The sequence below is a fragment of the Balaenoptera musculus genome, chromosome 15 (assembly GCF_009873245.2).
Source record: "Balaenoptera musculus isolate JJ_BM4_2016_0621 chromosome 15, mBalMus1.pri.v3, whole genome shotgun sequence".
NCBI classification, from domain to species: Eukaryota; Metazoa; Chordata; class Mammalia; order Artiodactyla; family Balaenopteridae; genus Balaenoptera; species Balaenoptera musculus.
The window spans coordinates 14,214,068-14,233,444 of NC_045799.1; the positions used below are offsets into that span (position 1 = coordinate 14,214,068).

The 19,377-nt window shown below is 45.4% G+C and overlaps 1 protein-coding gene across 6 annotated transcripts in view; it reads left to right on the plus strand.

Moving 5' to 3' along the window:
* SLC13A3 (solute carrier family 13 member 3) overlaps nucleotides 1–19,377 on the plus strand; it is an 86,990-nt gene that overhangs the window by 41,217 nt on the left and 26,396 nt on the right. For all 6 annotated transcript variants that reach the window (XM_036825374.1, XM_036825369.1, XM_036825373.1 and 3 more), the window contains 5 exons: nucleotides 525–685; nucleotides 9,603–9,669; nucleotides 12,378–12,563; nucleotides 14,787–14,912; nucleotides 19,181–19,276. In XM_036825374.1, coding sequence (XP_036681269.1) covers nucleotides 525–685; nucleotides 9,603–9,669; nucleotides 12,378–12,563; nucleotides 14,787–14,912; nucleotides 19,181–19,276 — 636 coding nt within the window. The remainder of the gene's footprint in view (nucleotides 1–524; nucleotides 686–9,602; nucleotides 9,670–12,377; nucleotides 12,564–14,786; nucleotides 14,913–19,180; nucleotides 19,277–19,377) is intronic.

Sequence of the window (19,377 nt, forward strand, 5' to 3'; positions counted from 1 at the left end):
CAACTAAATAAATTCCAGGTGGATTAAGAGTTCAATGTAAAGAAAAACAAATCACTAAACTTAGATTCCTGTTGGTGGGAGGGACCAAGCAATGGCAGGACATCAAGGTGTGTTTGAGAGCTGGCAAGAAACTCAGCAGAGCCTGAGCAGAGGTGCCTGGGAGGAGTGGGAAGGGAAGGGGGAGAGGAGGCTGGGAAGGCAACTTAGGGTGAAACAGTGGAGAGTCGTGGTGCCAAACCAAGACACCTTTATTCTGCAGTGGGAGCTATCCAGGATTTGTGGGCAAAGGAGAGAAAATTTCAGGGTTGGTGTGTCTTTAGAACTATTTTACCTTGGGCACCTGAGGTCAGTTCACTTACATACACTGAGACAGTTTCCTTAGATTTAGAATAAGCGTGGTGAATGGATTTGGTTTCTACTTGGTCACTAGCTTGTCCTCTCTGGGCCTTAACTTTCCATGTGTAAACAAGTGGGATACAAACCAGAGGCCCCAGTTCTAGGTCTGCCTCTAACTCTGTTCCTAGGCTCATCCTAGGGATGATGGTGACCACCTCCTTTCTGTCCATGTGGCTGAGCAACACGGCCTCCACGGCCATGATGCTGCCCATCGCCAGCGCCATCCTGAAGAGTCTCTTTGGCCAGGAGGTTCGTAAAGACCTCAGCTGGGAGAGTGAAGAGAAAGCAGGTGAGTCTGTGGGAAGGGACTGGGAGCAACTCCACCAAGGTGGACGAGTGGGAGTGGGGACATCCAGAGGGTGTTGGGGAAAGCCAAGGGAATGCACTTACTGAGCACCTACTATGTGCCAAGTTTAATAATAATAACAACTGAGAATTCACTAAGTCAAACCATGGTACCTTTTTTAAAAATTTGCATTCATTGAGCATTTACTATGTACTAAGCAATGAGTTAAACACTTTACCTACATTAACTCCTTGGCCTCTCAAAACAGCCTCATGAAGTAGGTACTATGCAACTTGAAACAATGATGGGATTTATTTCAATGAGATTAGCAAAAATAAGAAAGCTGGATAGTGCCCAGTGTTGGCAGGAATGGGAGCCATTGGAACTCTGTGCACTTCTAGACAGTGTGGACAGTCAGCCTTTCTTAAGGGCATTCTACAAATATTTAATCAAATTAAGTGTGCGTATACCCTGGAACCCAGAGGTTTGGCCCTGAATGCAAGTACTAAAGGCATTCTGACACTGGTTCATGAGGAGACACGTGTGACCACGTTTAGTGCAGCATTCCCTGTGGTATGCTGGTTAGGGTTCGGGTTCGGGTTAGGGTTAGGGTTGCGGTATGGCCACCATCGCCAGTAAAGGAGGGGATTGAGTGTGGTGGATGCACGTCACTGAGCACTATGCTGCTTTTAGGAACAAAGAATTAGAGGGACATATAGTTATATAAATAAATCTCATAAAACCTAGTTGTGATTGGAAAAGCCAGAAGGAGATATAGAACACAATATCGTTATATAAATTAAAAATACTCACAAAAGACAAAACGTTTGCAAGAACATAAACAAAGGAAAAGCTACACATTAAACGCATCCCAGTGGTTGCTCTGGGAAGGATGGGATTGGGAAATGGGGATAAAAGGGACCAAATTAATAAATAAAACAAAAAGAGTGGCCTTGTGCAACAGATAGTGAGAATGTGCCGTGAAATGAGGGATTGGATTCACTTAAATCTCTGAAATTGTGTTCTAAAGAAAACAAAACACAAGTAGCTGCCATGTTTTTAAATGACTAAATGAGAGCTCAGAGAGGGGAACTGACTTCTCCAAGTCACACAGCGAGCAAATGGTAGAGCCCAACTTTGCACCCAGGCAGTCTGGCTGCAGAGCCCACTCTCCTCCCCATGAAATCAGCTGCATCAGTGAGAATTCTTTTGGCTGCAGGTAAAAGGATGCCTGTCTGCCAGTGATTTAAAGAACAAGGGTTTATTTTCCTCAAATGTCAAAAAGTCAGAGAAGGGCAGTTCCAGGGTCATTTCAGAGGCACAAGGATGTCAGGGCTGTTCACTGGCATCTCTGTGATTCCCCTGGTCTTTCCCTCATGGTTGCAAAATGGCTGCCACATCCATCTGCATTAAAACGTCTTTCTTTACACACATGTATTTTAAAAGGAAGTTTTAAATTGGTATATATGTGGGCAGAGATTGCAGTATTAATTCTCCCTTTGTTCTTTTAGTAATAGAACCCCCACCTGGGCCCATGCTTGTGCAGAGAAAAGACTGAATGTCTCAGCTTCCCTTGTGATTAGATGTGGTCATGTGACCAAGATTAGCTAATGGGGTATGAGTGGGAACGGTGTGTGCAGCTTCTGGGTGCTGCCCTTCCTGCTTCCTACTCCTGCTGGTTGGGATGTGAATAGGATGGTGCAGATGAGAGATGCTACCTAGGACCCAACGATGGAAGGTGTGTGTTGAGAGAGGGGATCGTAGATCTGCTCCAGTAACTTTGGATCATTTACTCCAGTGAACACAGCATTTCCCACGAAACCATGGGCTTTGTGTGCTAGTTATATTTTTTCGAATATGCATGAAAATAAATATATATCTGTTAAAAATCTAAATCTTGATCCATGTGCCATCTATGTTAATCTCACTTACTGTGGTATGGGTATTTCCCCATCATGCAGTAAAGGATCTTGATTATTTTATTTCCGTGACAGCCCTGAAAGCTAGAAATGATTATAAGTACTTTACAGGCGAGGTTTAGAGAGGTGAAGAATCAGTCACAGTGTTGGTAAAATAGTAGAGCCGGGATCTATGCAAGATCAAAGTCTTCCACATGGAAGGGAAGAGATGTTCTATAGCAGAGGTTGGCAAACTTTTTCTGTAAATGACAAGACAGTAAAATATGTTTTGCTGGCCACTTGGTCACAACTACTCAAACTCTGCCCTTGCAGGGAGAAAGCATCCATAGACAATATGTAAATGAGTGGGCGTGGCTGTGTTCCAATGAAATTTTACTTGTGGGTGCTGAAATTAAAATTTTGTATAATTTTTACATCACAAAATATTATTCTTCTACTGATTTTAGGCATCCACTTAAAAATGTGAAAACCACAGCTGGCAGGCAGCAGGCCAGGTTCAACCTGTGGACCATAGTCTGCAGATCCCTAGTATTCCTTAGTAGAAGCCTAGTATTGGCTTTGTCAGTTTTCAGACTGTTTCCCCTGAGTCTTGGGGCTCCAAGAGAATACCTCATAGTCACCTTGGGGCGGCAGCAAGCAGTTAACTCTGCTCTGTCTCTCATTTCAACCCAGCTGCCCCCACTTTACCTACTTTATACCCTGAGCTTCCAAGTAACAATCACCGATGTTTATTGAGCACTTACTTCTATGCAAGGTCTCATCTAAGGGCCTTACATCTGAATGACGTGGAGCTAGCTTTGACCTCATTTAGAGCAATGGAAATGGAGGAAGAATTTAAAAAGTGGTTAAAGTAGTCCCCAAGGTCACGTAATTCCAAAACAGCAGCTCTGGTGTTTTGAATCCAGGTTGGTTGACTTTAGCACCTGTACTCTTAACCTCTGTTGTTCTGCCTCCCATAGAAGATGTTTTTTCTAAGAGTTTAGTGGCCAAAAAAAAAAAAAAAGTGTGAAAACCAATTCCCTCATCATATGAAAGAAGATGAAAAACCTGAGACTCGGGAAGGGGAAGGGACTTGCCCAAGGTCACACACAGCATCAGGTGCATAGGTGAAATCCAGAGTCTTTTCCCTTACGCTGCAGGATGTCAGGAGGCAGGAGACCCTGGGAGGCTGGGGCAGACCCCTGCTTTCATAGGCGGCGGGATCAGAGAGCGGGGATTAGTTAATGATCAGCCCCAAGACCTAAAACGGGTAATTCCAGTGCAAAGAGAGATGTTCTCTTTCATCCAGTTTCTGTGCTCTGTCCTGGTGGCAGGAGGTAAGGACAGGAGTGGAGGGAGTGGAGACTCTGTTTATGGTCCAGGATAGGGGCGAGGAGGCTCCTGGAGCTTTAAGTCCCTGAGGGACACCCAGAGCAACAACTATAAGGATGATGTGAGCTACCATTTCCTGAAGACCCACCCTATGCCAGATACTGTGCTAAATTTTTCATACCCATTAGCTCATTTAATCTTCGTAACAGTACTATGAAGTAGATGACACCCATTTTACAGATGAAGAGACTGAGGGTCAGAGAGGCAAAATGTTTTGCCCAAAGCAACATGGTGAGTTAGTTGCTGAGCTTTGTCTGAATCTGGAATCTGTGCTTACAAGCCAGAACAAGATAGAGCCTGGGGCAGGGCAGGGCTCACTGGACAAGACCCTGGGGATCCTCAGGCTTGGAGGGCAACCATGCTCCTTCTCTTCAGTTCTTTTACACACTCTTCTCCTTGCACTGCCTGGGGGACCAGGGCCACATGGGTGGTGGCTTCTCCTTCTACATGCATGTTCTCATTAGATCCTCCACTTCAGCCCTGCAAGGGTGGCCCTATCATCATGCCCATTCTACAGAGGAGGAAACTGATGCACAGAGTGGTGAAGTATTTGCCCAAAGTCCCTCAGCCAGTAAGGGGCCCACTTGGCTTTTGAATCTAAACTCTACCACTCTTTCCCCCTCCTTTTTTCTGCCCAAAGGAGGCTAGGTTGCCACCCATGCCTTTCCTTTAGGAATGCCCAAGATGCTATCATTCCAAAAGCAATCTTGTAAGCTGAGTTAAGCATTGCCCTCCTCTTCCCTCTTCATTCATGAGACTGGGAGAGGGGACCTCTTCCTGAGGCTCTTCTCTCATCTATAAAATGAGGACAAAACCACCCATTTCGTACATATCGTTGTGAGGCTTACATGAGAAATGAGAGCCTGGCACATAGACATGGTTAATACGTGGCAGTTATACAATTGCTATTACATAAAAACCAGTATAAGAGTTCCAGGAATTGGAAAGAGTGGGTAATAAGACCCTACACCTTGATTCAGGTTGAAGTTTCCTATGACTGCTAGTTGAGAAGGATTTGTTTATTACCTGTCTCCTCCTTGGACTCCAGGTTCCATGGGAGCTTGTGTCAATCTTTCTCATTGCTGTGAACTATAGTATTGTTCACCTAGAACACTGTTTGGCACGTAGTAGATAATCAATAAGTGTGTGAAATAAATAAATAAACAAACCAGTTACTGAACTGTTCTATGCCTGTTTCCTCATATATAAAGTGGGGATATTAATCCTTACCACCCAGGTAGTTGTGAGAACTAAGTAAATTAATGGATGTAAAACTGCCCATCCTGGGGACCTTTGACTTTCCCTGGGGTGCTGTTTACCTAATCTGATACAAGAACTCTTTCCTGAGAGCCTTCTGTGTGCCAAACTTCAAGAGCATTTCAGTCATACCGGGAGGGTTCGATTAGAGTTAGCTGTTCCAGGTCAGAGCCAGGTGGGTGCCTTTGGAGGTGGGGTGAGATTCAAGGGGTGGGGAATCAGTAGTGCTGGGAAGAAGCCCGACTCTGCCATTAACCCAGTGGGTCATCTTGATCCCACCCTTCCCCCATGTCTCCGGGCCTCAGTTTCCCGAGGTGTAAAGAGGAAGGTAATAACCCCTGCCCAGCTCTCTCAGTCTGTTCTGAGGCTGCTGTAAGATTACAAATGTGAAAGTTCTCAGTTCCCCCACCCGATATAAACTCAGGGATTGTTATTATTTGAATAAGATCTTACATAAGCACCAAGCTGCTAACCAGCCTGCGATATCTGGACCCAGGGAAGTCAGAACCTTTGGAGACTTTGGCCTGTTTTCGTGTGGTCACTTGGGTCACCGTGGTCACAGGAAGTACAGGGATGACCCGGGATAAATGGTTAAGAGTAGCCGAGCTGCTAGGGGCTGAGTAGCACCTTGGTTTTCCAAGTTTTTTTCAACTTCATCTTCATTGGTTTTATCATCATCATCAGAAAAAAATAATGCTTGGTATCAAATTTTTTCACATTACCAATTTGCATAAAGAAAAAGTGAAACTCCCTCCTTCCTAACCTTAACTGCTACAGATAATTACTGTTCATAGCCGTGTGTGTATGAATAGCTTCCTCTGCCTCGTCTATAGCACGTACAGTTTTGTATTAGGGCTCTCCAACTCCGATGCTGGCAGCAACCAGCTTCCATGGCTGAGAAAAGTGGCCAGGTGAGGACTGTGGCAAACTGGTGAGCACTCACCCCCTCTAAGGTCATGGGTAGCCACTGGAGGCTTCAGTTCCCCATCTCTAACTTCAGGGGAGTCTTCTCAACCCTGCCTGCACAAAAGAATGACCTACAGAGCTTTAAAAAATACTGAGTCCCCAGAGCCTCTAAACCAGAACCTCCAGGGTGGGACCTGGGCATTCTCAGCAAATTCTAATGTTCATCCAGGGCTGAGGAAGGTGGCCTATTGTTATACCCGAGATGCTGGTGAGCTCTGCGGACATCTGATGCTGCGTGACAGCCATTCCCAACCCGGGTGAGAAGGGTACAGAGAGAACTAGAGATGGGTGGGGGGTAGGGAGTCACTGGGTCAGGGTTCTTCCTGTCTGGCCATCCCCTGGGGAGCGACTTTGCCCACCAGCATCAGTGTCCTATTAACAGCCCTTCACTTCCTGCTTCAGTGCCCCGGCCTCCGGCCTCGTGTGTTGCATGTGGACATGTGTTCCCATCACGGGAGCCCTGAAGCCCTTGTCCCCGTGGCCCAGGGTGAGCTGATCTGAATTTAGCCTTCAGACCCCTGCTGGTGGTCACCAGCCTCAGGCACAGTAAAAATGACCCAGTCAGCCACCATGGAATCCTGCTCCCTCGTGGTACCAGCAGGAAGAGAACAGCCCAGAGTGGAGAAGGGCAGGGACTTCCCCAAGCCCCCTGGTGAGACAGGGAAAGAACTGAGGCTGGAGTCTAGACCCTTCCACCCAGTCTACATGGCCAAAGCCCCCCAGGAATACATCTGTAGTTAAACAGGTTGAGTTTGTCATCGTTGCTGCAGTGAGGGAGAGCACACACCACGGGCAACTACAGTCAACTCAGAGGGTGCTAGAAAGCACCTCTTATAGGATTTGGGCTTTGGTTGGGTCATTTGGGCTGGGGCTGGGGGCTAAGGAAGCAGGGTTTGCTCTAGATTGGGTGCTGTCAGAGACTGGGGATGATTCTGTGATTAGGCAAGAAGTAACCATTTATTTAGCAAGAGAGGTGGAAGCTTGATATTTTGTGGGTGGCAAGTGGCTTTGCACTTGAACAAGATTAGGAGGTGTCCTTGCTCTGGCTCATTTTATCAGTCTCAGAGTGACTTTGTCTGAAGTCGGTGATGTGTAAGATTATTTAGGTCCAACAAGAGAATGATGTGTCGTATCTGGGTCAGACCAGTTCCAGAGTTCAGGGACCACTCTTATATTCTTTCTTAATAGTAACCCACATTTTCTAAATCCCCACTAGTGCTCAGATTCCTGTTAAATTTTTAAAATCAGAGGCTGGCAAACTTGGGCCCACCAAATCTAGCCTGCTGCCTGTTTTTCATGCAACCTGTGAGCTAAGCATAGTTTTTATGTTTTTAAATGGTTGGATAAATCAAAAGAAGAAGAATATTTTGTGACATGTGAAGATTATATGAAATTCAGTTTCAGTATCCAAAAGTAAATGTTTAGTCACACTTACTCATTTCTGTATTGTCTACGGCTGCTTTCATGATATCATGGCAGATTTGAGTGGTTACAACAGAGATCATATGGCTTTTCATATTTACTACTGGCCTTTTACAGAAGAAGTTTGCTAATCCCTACTTTGAATGACGTTTTAGTTGTTCAGGTTGCTATGACAAAAATACCTGAGACTGGGTATTTATTTCTCCCAGTTCTGGAGGCTGCGAAGTGCAAGATCAAGGTGCCAGCAGATCCGGTGTCTGTTGAGGGCCTTTTCCTGGTTTGTAGACAGCCGTCTTCTCACTGTGTCCTCACATGGTGGAAAAGGCAAGGGAGCTCTGTGGGGTCTCTTTTATAAGGGCACTAATCCCATTCATGAGGGCTCCTCCCTTATGACCTAATCACCTCCCCAAAACTCCACCTGTTAATACCATCACATTGGGGATTAGGTTTCAACATATGAATTTGAGGGGTGCTGAAAACATTCTGTCTATAGCAAATAAGTCAACTCTTTAATCCTCTTGATAACCCTAGGGGAATTATTACTTCCATTTTATGAATTAAAGATGTTCAAGGAGATCAGGGGATTTATCTAAGCCAGAGTTTCTTAACTTTGGCACTATTTGACATCTTAGGTAGGATAATTCTTTCTTGTGGGGGCTGACTTATGTCCTGTAAGATTTAGCAGCATCCCTGACCTCTGACCACTAGATACCAGTAGCACCCCAACTCCCCCCATCCCAGTCGCAACAACCAAAAATGTCTCCAGACATTGTCCAATGTCCCCTGGAGGCAGAATCGACCCCAGGTGGGAACCACACTGATCTAAGGTCGCAAAGCAAGTGATGGAGCTAGGACTTGAACCCTGAACCCATGTGTTCAGCTACCAGTCACACTTCCAATGCCCTGGGATGAATTCTTTTGCTCTTGGTGATGGTTTCAGCTGCAGAAACTTTTAATCCCTTCAGTTGTCTCCACGACACTCCAAGGCTCCTGCGGGGAGACTGACCTATCAAGCAAGGGCTTCTTTAAAAATGAAGTCAGATCCTGTCCTGACTCTCCTCTGCTCAAACACTCCCCTGGCTCCACTCCCATCTGGCTCAGAGGAGAGGCTAAAGTCCTTACTGTGAGCCCCAAGACCTCTGTGTGATCCACACCACTTCCTGCCACCTCACCCCTGCCACTTCTCCCACCTCTCCTCCTCCTTCATGCCCCTCCAGCCCCACTGATCTCCTTCCTGCTTCCCAACACACCAGACACACTCTCACCTCAGGGCCTTTGCACTTGCTGTTCCTGTTGCCCCCACCCCTCTTCCCACAACTCTTCAGATGATTGGCTCCTTTGTATCCTTGAGGTCTCAGCTCAAGTGCCATCAGCTCATATGTCTTCTCTGTTGACCTGATCACAATAGTCCACCTGCTCCTCCTCCCCACGCTGCAGCCACTTTCCATCACATTGCCCAGTTTCATTTCCTCTGTCACTTTCATCTCAACTTGAAGTTTTCTTTATTTGGTTATTGTCTGTCTCCCTTTCTAGAATATAACTTTCATGGGAGCAAGGACACTGTCCTATATTATTCACTGTGTACCCCAAGCTCATAGTCAATAGTACACAGTAGGTGCTCAATAAATGCTTTTTGAATGTATGGCAGACTGGGGTCACCCATCCCATTGCTGATCCATTACCACTCAGAGCTAGTCTTTCCCAAACATCCCTTTGACAATGACAGCTCAGGTTAGCCTAGGCTTGAGTTATGGGTTGTCAAGCAGCCTTGCAGCTAACTCCCTGCCCACGGGCCTGAAGCCCTCTCCAAAAAGGGATGGGTGGGACAGGAGGATAGAATTTTGAGTATCTTTTTTTTTTTTTTGGATCCAGTGACTAGTATAGGCCAGGACCTGAGGAAGCACTCTTGATTGACTGCACAAGAATGGGACACTCCTGTCCCATTTACTACATCACACTAAAGACATCGTGTTCTTTCCTCCTAGCTGCTGTGCGGAAAAACGGCCTGCATACTGTGCCCACGGAGATGCAATTTATTGCCAGCACAGAAGAGTGAGTTCCCGGTGATATTCACAGAGGAGCCAGTGCTTGATCCAAGGAGACGATGAACAAGAATTCAATGCTCCAAGCAATCCTCCGCCTACCCCCCAATTTTTCTCCAAATGACCTAATGCCCAAGTTTCCACCATTTATAGCTTTGGCTCCAGCCTCCTTGAAAAAAGCAAATGTGGGAAGGGCAGGGGAGCATATTAAATCCCTAAAGGTCTGCTGAGGTGCAGGGTCTGGAAGGAGGGACCAGAAGAGCAGGAGGCACAAGCCACACGACAGTCGTGGAGGAGAGGGTGTACCAGGCCAAGCGGCTCCAAAGACAGAAATATCCTGAGACACCCTTCGCACTTGTGTGACTTAGGAAGTATCTTGACATTGACAGCACATTTAGTCTTTGGTGTCTTTTGTATATGGCAGCGTGGATAAGATCTGGGTGCTTCGAACCATGCAGACCTGGCTTTGAAGCCTGGCTTTGCTGCTTACCGGCTCTGTGATTTGGACAAGTCACTTAACCTCTCTGAACCCCAGTTAGTTTCACTTATCAACTGGACATGATATCAGAACCCACCTTATAGGGCTGTTTTGATATTAAATGAGAACATGTAGCTAAAGCAGGTTTCTGGGCCTTCCATGCATAGATGGTAATGCTTGTTATTAATGGCATTGTTATCTCGATTTAATGGTGATGAAACAAACAGCAGGAAGTAAAGTGACTTGCTCAAGGCATTGCTGGACATCAGTCAGGTCTGTTTCATTCATTCAACAAATATTTATAGAGAGCTTACGATGAGCCAGGTACTGTCAGGGATACAGCAACAAACAGAAAAAAAACCCTACTCTTGCAGAGAAACAAATACACAAGTAAAATCCATAGTGTGTCAGAAGGTTGGTGAGTGCTATGCAGGAGAACAAAGCAGGAAAGCAGGCTAGGGATGGGGTTGGGGGAAAGGGCAATTTTTAAATGGGTGGTCAGGGAAGGCCTCACTAAGAAGGTCATTCTTGAGCAAACGGCTGTGGGAGGTGAAGGATCTGTGGGAAGAGGGTTCTCAGCAGAAGGACCAGCAGGTGCAAAAGTCCTGAGAGTTCAATGCAGCCAGGAAGCCAGCGTGGCTGGAGGTGGGGGTCAGAGAGGTTGCTTGTGTGGCAGGAAGACAATGGTAGAGGGACAGAGCATGTGGGACCTCATCGGCCATTGATGTGGCTTTGACTTTGAATGAGATGGGAGCTGGTGGAGGGTTCTAGCAGAGGAGGGACATGATTTTACATGAGTTTACCTTATCCCATGGCCTGCGCTACTTCCTGGCACCTTGTTTGGGGGCTTTGAGTCCAGCTTTGAGATATGGGTTCTATAGTTGGCCCAGCTACTCACTACCATGCAACCTGGGAACCACCTGCCCATGCAGAGCTTGTGCTGAGTCTTTTGGAAAAGAGCTGACCCCCACTCTCTGGAACTCCATGTCCACTGGATGCAGTCCCCAGCCCCACTCCGGGCCTCTGTTTCCCATCCAAACGAGGAAGGGAGTGAATGAGACAAGCCTGAGGGCCCTTTCCCTCTCTCATTCTCCTGTGAGGCTCAGTCTGGTTGGGGCCCCAGCTCTGAGGGAGGCCACAGGTTCCTGACCAGACCTCTCACCCTGAAAAGTCAGGCCAAGGCATCTGTCTCCAGCTGCTTCCAGCCGTTGTCTTCCTTTCAGACCCAGATCACATCCCCACTGCCCTCTGGAGAAGGGGCCCCTCATGTTAGTAATTAAGGCCTGAAGATATTTGAACTATCTTTCATTCTTTCAAAGAAATTGATTTGTTACGCAGGGACAATTCTTAGTTTTATTCACTTATAAACATTTTATAATTGCACAAGTAAAAAGAAAAAAACTCTTAAACAAAAAGAAAAATGTACTCAGTATCTCACTCCCAAAGATAGATTAGAACAGTTAGGTAAATACTATTCTAGACTGTTTCTTGATATCTCTCTATATACATAAGTGCATTTCTTTATTTAAAAAAATTGATCACGCTACATATGCCACTTTATAACGCATCACCTCACTTAATGGAGTGTAGTGGACATCTTTTCACCTCAGTAGATTTGTGTCAACATCATTATCTTTTAATCGTATAATTAACAATTCTTAATTTTATTTTTTCCCCAAACTCCTCAACTGTACCAGGAAAATAACCCAGATAATACAAATAAAAAGTAAAAGAGGAAAAAAATCCATAATTCCGTCCCCAAGAAAGGCACCAAAACAACTTTGTCTATACCATTCTAGACTTTTCTTAATATTCATATATTCATGAAATCTGTGCATATTTTTAAAATAAAAAAACTAAGTAGTGCTGTTACCTACCTTTTCACTTTATATAATGGACATCTTTCATTTTAGTAAACACCCATCTAAATCACCATTTTTAATAGCTGCATTGGTATTCCATCCAGAAAGAGGATCATCTTTTTTAGCCAATCCCTTTTTGATGGATATTTAGGTTGTTTTCCGTTTAAATTATATTTAATACCAATTATTACTTTAGGACAACTTCTTAGAGTAGAACACTTAAGCTGAAGGGTTGCACATTTTTAGAGGTTTTTGGAGCCTGTGCCAATTGCCTTCTAGAAAGTTCACTTAGCTCTCCCGTCCTGGGCAGTGTGTTTCCCCATAAGGCCAGGAATTCTGAGTGTCTTCTGAATGGCTTCTCTTTGGGTTTGTTTAAAGCAAAGACTGTCCTGAGGAGGCGGAGGCTCCAACGGATCTCCAGGCTAAGTCCAAGAAGGAGGAGGAATATCGCAGGAACATCTGGAAGGGCTTCCTCATCTCCATCCCCTACTCGGCCAGCATCGGGGGCACCGCCACCCTCACGGGCACGGCCCCCAACCTCATCCTGCTTGGCCAGCTCAAGAGGTAAAAGCCAGTGCCCCCCCCCTCCCCAGCACTGGGGTTTCTTCTCCTTCTACTCTTCTCCTCCTCCTTCATCCAACATTCAGGAGTGTCTGTTGAATGTCTTCTATTGGCCAGGCTCTGGGGACCCAGCGATGCACAAACCCCAACAAAGTCCTTACTCTGGGACACTTCCATTCTGGTGGGAGAGACAAGCAATACAGGAAAAAGCAAAAGAATATATAATATGTTGGTGTGGTGAGTTATGAAATAAAGCAGGATAATGGAGTAGAGGTGACAGGAGTGATGCTGTTTCATGTAGGTTGGTCATGGATGTGTGATCTCTCTCATATGGTGACATTTGAGCAGAGACCTAGAAGTGAGGGGGTGAACTTTGTGGACACAGGAGGGAAGAGCATCCCAGACGGAGGGAATAGCTTGTTCAAAGGTGGGACTGTCCTGGGGAACAGCACAAAGACCAGCCAGGCTGGGGTTCAGAAGGGGATAAGGTAAGAAGAGCCCAGACTAAGGCAACAATTGTAAGGATGCAGCTCTTCCTAAAAGTGAGATGGGGAGTCAGAGGAGAGCTGAGAGCCGAGGGGTGACACGATATGACATCTGCTTCTAAAACCAACCCCAGTGGGAGGTGTTGGTGTGTGGCTGTGATGTGCCGTGAGAAGCTTTGCAACCAGCCACACGGGCCAGCAGTGGAGTGGATTCTGCCAAGAAGTGAAATCTCCCCATCGCTGAAACTGTTCAAGCAGAGGCTGGGTGGCCATCCGTCAGGGCGTGAGAAGCAGAGAAGGATTCGACAAGATGGCTTGTCGTTGATTCCATTATTCCAAACCTCTGAGTCTGAAGATTTAAAAAATCCTTAGAATTCTTCAAGATTCTAAGTATTTTCAGATTCCAGGATTCTGAGAGGTGGGGTTTCTAAGATTTCATTGCAGTGGAGATGCATTTAATCTATGAATGTAAGCATTTGACAAACAAACAGCAACAAAATTATTTGGTATTCAACATGGCCACATGTGCTGGCCAGCTTCTTTATCTGGTATTCAACCAAAGAATCAAGGACTTACTGGGATGATGGAGGGAAAGCTGGTTGGGTTGGTCTTCCTGAGAGTGGGCTTGGTGTACATAAATCAGTACTATACTTGTGGGTAGTCAAAGTTATTTTCATGAGAAAACTTAAGTACGCCCATGTCTTACGTCATGAACCAATTTTAAAACCTTAACCCTGCACCGTATTCTCAGGTTCTCAAATCCTTTGATTTTAAGAGTATGATGAAAAACAGTGATTCTCAGCCATGGGTGCATTTTAGAGTCTCCAGGGAAGGTGAAAATAATATGCTTGGATCTCGGTTGCAGAGATTCTGATTCAGGAGGTATGGGATGGGGGCCAGGTATTTCCCCAATTGATTTCAGCCCACTGCAAACCTTCGGTGTCTTTTCTTCTCCATTCTTTGAGCAAGACTTGGCTGTGAGACTGGAAAACCAGAAGCCAAGATGGTCCTGCTTCAGATGTAGGGACGATCTGGGCTGACCCTTTAGTCTCCTCCATTATCAGGAAGCGCCAGCAAAGGGGCAGTTGACTGGGAGGACAAAGCAGAGTGTTGGGTATTAGTTCTTGCTGGAGCACATCCCCAGGGCTGGACAGGAAAGACGTGGGCTCTGGGGGCCTCAGGGGCTGTTCCTGAGTTGGGGGTTGGGGAGAATGAGAGGGCATTTGCTATCAGAGGGTTTTTAGGCTGCCTGTCTGCTCTGATGTGAGCAAGGCTTTGTTCCAACTTGAAAAGAAATTAAGGGGAAAATGCTGGAGCTGTAAGTAAAAGTATCAAACATGAAGGATTTTGAGTAAAGTGCACGCAAATTACATGCAAATCATATACAACATTTAATTGCACAAGCTAGGACCTTCTGGTCAGGAAGGAGGGTATTTGAAAGGAATATGGGGTTAACATGGGGTTCTGAATCCCCATCGGGGAACCTGGGGAGACAGGGAAATGGCTGCCCTGAATGTTCTCCTTGGCCTTTGCTCCCCAGATACATTTTATTAGTTTATTCTGATCATGCACAATATAGACGCATTATAGAACACTCAGAAAATACAGAAAAAAAAATTTGAACGACGTTCAATCCCACTGTTAATACTGAGCATACTTCCTTTAGTTTTCCTCTGTAAGTATATGTGCATCCATCGGCGTGGCTGACCCCGGCGGGCTCTCACCTCCCTCTTTTCTCCAGTTTCTTCCCACAGTGCGACGTGGTGAATTTCGGCTCCTGGTTCATCTTCGCCTTCCCTCTCATGCTGATGTTCCTGTTGGTGGGCTGGCTCTGGATCTCCTTCCTGTATGGAGGGATAACCCTGAGGTACCCAGGTGTTTCAGCTGAGCTTTGCGGCAGGATGAACCGTGCTCAGTAGCGAGTGGCCTTCCTAAGTCGTTACAGTTTCATGTCAGATGTGGTGCCTGTAGTCCTCCTCGCCTCCCAGGGATGTGGGGGTTACAGGTGGTGTGGGAACTCGCCTGCTAAGCCCAGGCCCTCAGTGAATGTCACTCACCATCAATAATTACTAATAGTGTTGTTACTTAAGTAAGGTACACACTCATATCAGAGGAGAAGATGTGTAGCGTTTCCCATTTCACGGGGCCTCAGTACAGGAGAGAGTCTGGGGGGTCATGAGGACAAGGTATCAAATAACATTGACTCAGACAGTGAGAAAAATATTCCTTTATCGACTCATGTAGAATCGATCTGCTTATGTTGGGGAGAAAGTCTCAGTAGGGTGAGGAAAAACTTTAACTCTCTAACCTTTCCAAATTAGCCTTTTAAAAAAGAAAGAGCCAACCTCAGGCCCAGAGACTAGAGCCAGCAATGGTATCTAGCCACTTTGCTTTGCTTTCATGTCTTTATTTTCGTGGGTACTTTCTATGTATGACAAGTGATTCTTGTTTTCTACGTACGGGAGCGATAGAAAGTTTTCCATTTAAATACATTTCTTTAATTAAAATGCTGAGTGTAGTTGGAGGAAAATATTAAGGAAACATGAGCCCTGTGGTATGTGGCTATAGGAACATTTGTGGAAGTAGGTTATGAATGCCTGGAGTTTGGGGAATACTAAAATAGGAGCTGCAGCTCAGGGCTGGGGTAGCAGGCATGTCATAAAGTCATTCTCTGACTCAGTCCCCTCACCTCTCTGGACCTTAATTTTTCTCATCTGTAAAATGGGACCAGTAAGAGCTACTCTGGATCAAAGAGATGTGAAAACACCTTGAGAATAGAAAGGCTCTGATCGTGGTGTTCCTTGATCCCTCAGAGCAGAAACTCAGGGTTCAAAGCCCAGCTTAGCCGAGAGAAGCAAGCCCAGACATTGGACTCAGATAAACCAGAGTTCACATCATGGTTCTGCATGACCTTGAGCAACTCTGTCACCTCCCTGAGCCTTTACTTCTTTAATTTCTTCACTTGTAGATGGGGGATAATAATGAGCTACAGCTAAGATAAAGTCTAAATGAGGGAGAGTGCGAAAACTGCCCAGTGCTGAGCCTGAAACAGAGCCCCTTTCTCCTGTCTGCCTGTTCCTTGGACATCTGCAATACTTGGTCTCGGAGGAGGCTGTGATGAAGAAAATGCAGGTGGAGGGAAGCCCAGTGAGAGAGGTGTTTCTGGGTGGGTAGCAGGAAAGGTTCCGGCCAATCCCATGACATCGCCTTCCCTCAGCAAGTATCCACCGAGCATCTGCTACGTGCCTGATGCTGTCACAGGTGCTGAGGGTGCAGCCCCTGGGCAAGGCTGAGGCGTTCCTGCCCTTGGGGAGCTTGCAGTCCAGGTCGGGGGAGACAGACAGTGAACAGCTAATCAAAGCAGAAATACCAGTCATGATTAGTGCTGGGAGGGAAATGGTTGGTGAGATCTGAGGGTGCACGCTAGAGGGCTCTCACCTTACTGGGAGGGCAGGAGAGCTTCCTTGGGAAAGTGCGTTTTGAGCAGGAATAGGAAGAGTGAATAGATTAACTCAGTAAAGGGAGAGAAGGAGATAGGGGTGATGAAGAGCATTCCGGGCAGATAGAACAATGAGTGCAAAGGCCCCCAGGCCAGAGGTAGCAAGGGGTCTTCTGGAAATGAAAAAAGTTAAAGGGACTGAGTTCAGGGTGTGAGGGAGATTTGTGAGCGATGAGGCAAAATGACCAACTGGGCATGATTTTACCTCCCCCCACCTCACCCCGACCCAGGGACTTTTGGCAACATCTGGAGACATTTTGGTTGTCACAGACGAGGAAGTACTACTGGGGTCCATGCGGTAGAGGCCAGAGATACTGCGAAACATTCTACGATATACAAGTCAACCCCCTAAACCAAAGAATTATCCCACCCCACAACAAAGAATGATCCTGCCCCAATATTGTCAAGAGCTCCAAGACTGAGAAACCCTGGGTTAGATCACTGAGGGCCTTGTGGGACATGGATCCTCATAGAAAAGAACCGTTGTGAGTTTTTTAAAAAGCATTTATTTGTTTAATTTGGATAAGCAACACATACACATGGTTCAAAAATCAAAAACAATACAAAGAGGTATGCAGTGAGAATTCTTCCCAACCATGCCTTCGATTACCCAGTCACCCCATACATCCCCCCCAAACAGGTATCCACTTTTATTGGTTTCTCGGGTAATCTTCCAGAGTTTCCATAAGCAAATACAAGCAGATACTATATGTTTTCTGGTGACTGGTCTCCCTGACAGATACCATTTTGTATAGTAACAGGTATTTTTGTAAGGTAGATTTCCATAGGAGGGATTTCTTTTCTTTTTATTTTTTTAAATTAATTTATTTATTTTTGGCTGCATTGGGTCTTTGTTGCTGCGCGCGGGCTTTTCTCTAGTTGCGTCAACCAGGGGCTACTCTTCGTTGCGGTGCGCCGGCTTCTCATTGCGGTGGCTTCTCTTGTTGCGGAGCACGGGCTCTAGGCATGTGGGCTCAGTAGTTGTGGCTCACCGGCTCTAGAGCGCAGGCTCAGTAGTTGTGGCTCACGGGCTTAGCTGCTCCGCGGCTTGTGGGATCTTCCCGGACCAGGGCTCAAACCCGTGTCCCCTGCATTGGCAGGCAGATTCTCAACCACTGCGCCACCAGGGAAGCCCCATAGGAGGGATTTCTGGGTCAGAGAATAAACACTTTATTTTAATAGATACTGTCGAGTCGTTCTCCATAGGAATTGCACTAATTTGTTCCCCCATTTACAATGTATGAGAGTGTCTGTTTCCATGCAGCAAAGTGGATTTTTGCCAATCTGATAAGAGAAAAATAATTTGCGTTTATTTTAGAAGTAATTTTGAGAAACTTTTCATATTGAGGAGCAATATGAAAACTTTTCATATATTCATGGGTGACCCTGGTATTTCCTTTCCTGTGAATTGTTAAACTGTGTGTTTATATCCTTTGTACATTTAAAAAATTGATTGTTGGTCTTGGTTTTATTGATTTTGAGTACTCTTTCTATATTAAAAGATTAGTGCTTATTTTGAGTATGAGTTGCAAATATTTTTTCCTGATTTTTTACTTTCCTTATAGTGCTTTCTTTCATGCAGAATTTTTTAGAAACATTTTATGTAGATGAATTTATCAATCTTTTCTTATGTGGCTTCTGAATTTTCAATTACAGTTAGAAAGGTCTTCCCATTATAGGAGTTATAAAAGAATAATTCCATGTTTTCTTCTAGTATTTTAATATTTTTTATGTTTAAATTTTTTATCTATTTGGAGCTTATCCTTAGGATGCAGTGTAAGGACCCAACCTTGGGGTACAGGTTTGGATCCAACTTTTTTTTTGTTCCAGTTGGCCATCCAGTTGTCCTGATACCATTTACTGACACACAGACGTTTTTAATTTTAATGAAGTCAATTTATCTATTTTTGGTTGCTTGTGCTTTTCGTATCATGTCTAAGAAATATTTGCCTAATCTGAAGCCATGAAAACTTACCCTTATGTTTTCTTCGAAAAAATGTTACAGGTCTAGCTCTTCTTCTATTTAGGTCTTTGATCCATTTTGAGTTAAATTTTGTTTGTGGTATGAGGTAGGGGTCCATGTTCATCCTCTTGCATGTGGCTATCCAGTTGTCTTAGCACCATTTGATGAAAGACTATTCTTTCCCCATTGAATGGTGTTGGTACCCTTATCAAAAATCAACTGACCATAGAAATGTGGGTTTATTTCTGGACTCTCAATTCGATTCCATTGATCTGTATGTCTAACATCAATGACTGAATAGGTCATCTTTTCTACACCAAGCTGGGATACCAACTTTATCATAGATTAAATCCCCATTTATGGTTTTGTCTATTTCTGGACTTTCTATTTTATTTCCTTGGTTTGTCTGTTTATTCATGAGTCTGTTTGACCCCCTAGAGGATTTTAAACCTGGGAGCCATATGATCAGATTCACATTTTTAAAAGACTATCCAGGCTATAGGTGGGCAGAACAGATTTTAGAAAGGGAACATAGAGGCAGGCAGACCACTCAGCAGGCTGTTGCAGAGTCTCCAAAACAGAGATAGTGAGACCTGGCCAGATGGTGGTGGGGTAGGTGAGACGTTAGTTAGACTGCAGTGGCCACTCCTAACCTCCCCACTTTCTGTTTCAGGGGCTGGAGGAAGAAGAAATCTGAGATCAGAAGTGATGCAGAAAATAGGGCTCGAGCCATGATTCAGGAGGAATTCCAGAACCTGGGGCCCATCAAGTACGTGGCACAGAGGTCCTCAGGGTGGGGAGAGAGCCAGGTACTAGACTTTCAGGAGAGCTACCTCTTGGCTTAATCCCTGACCCCCTTGGAGACCGAGT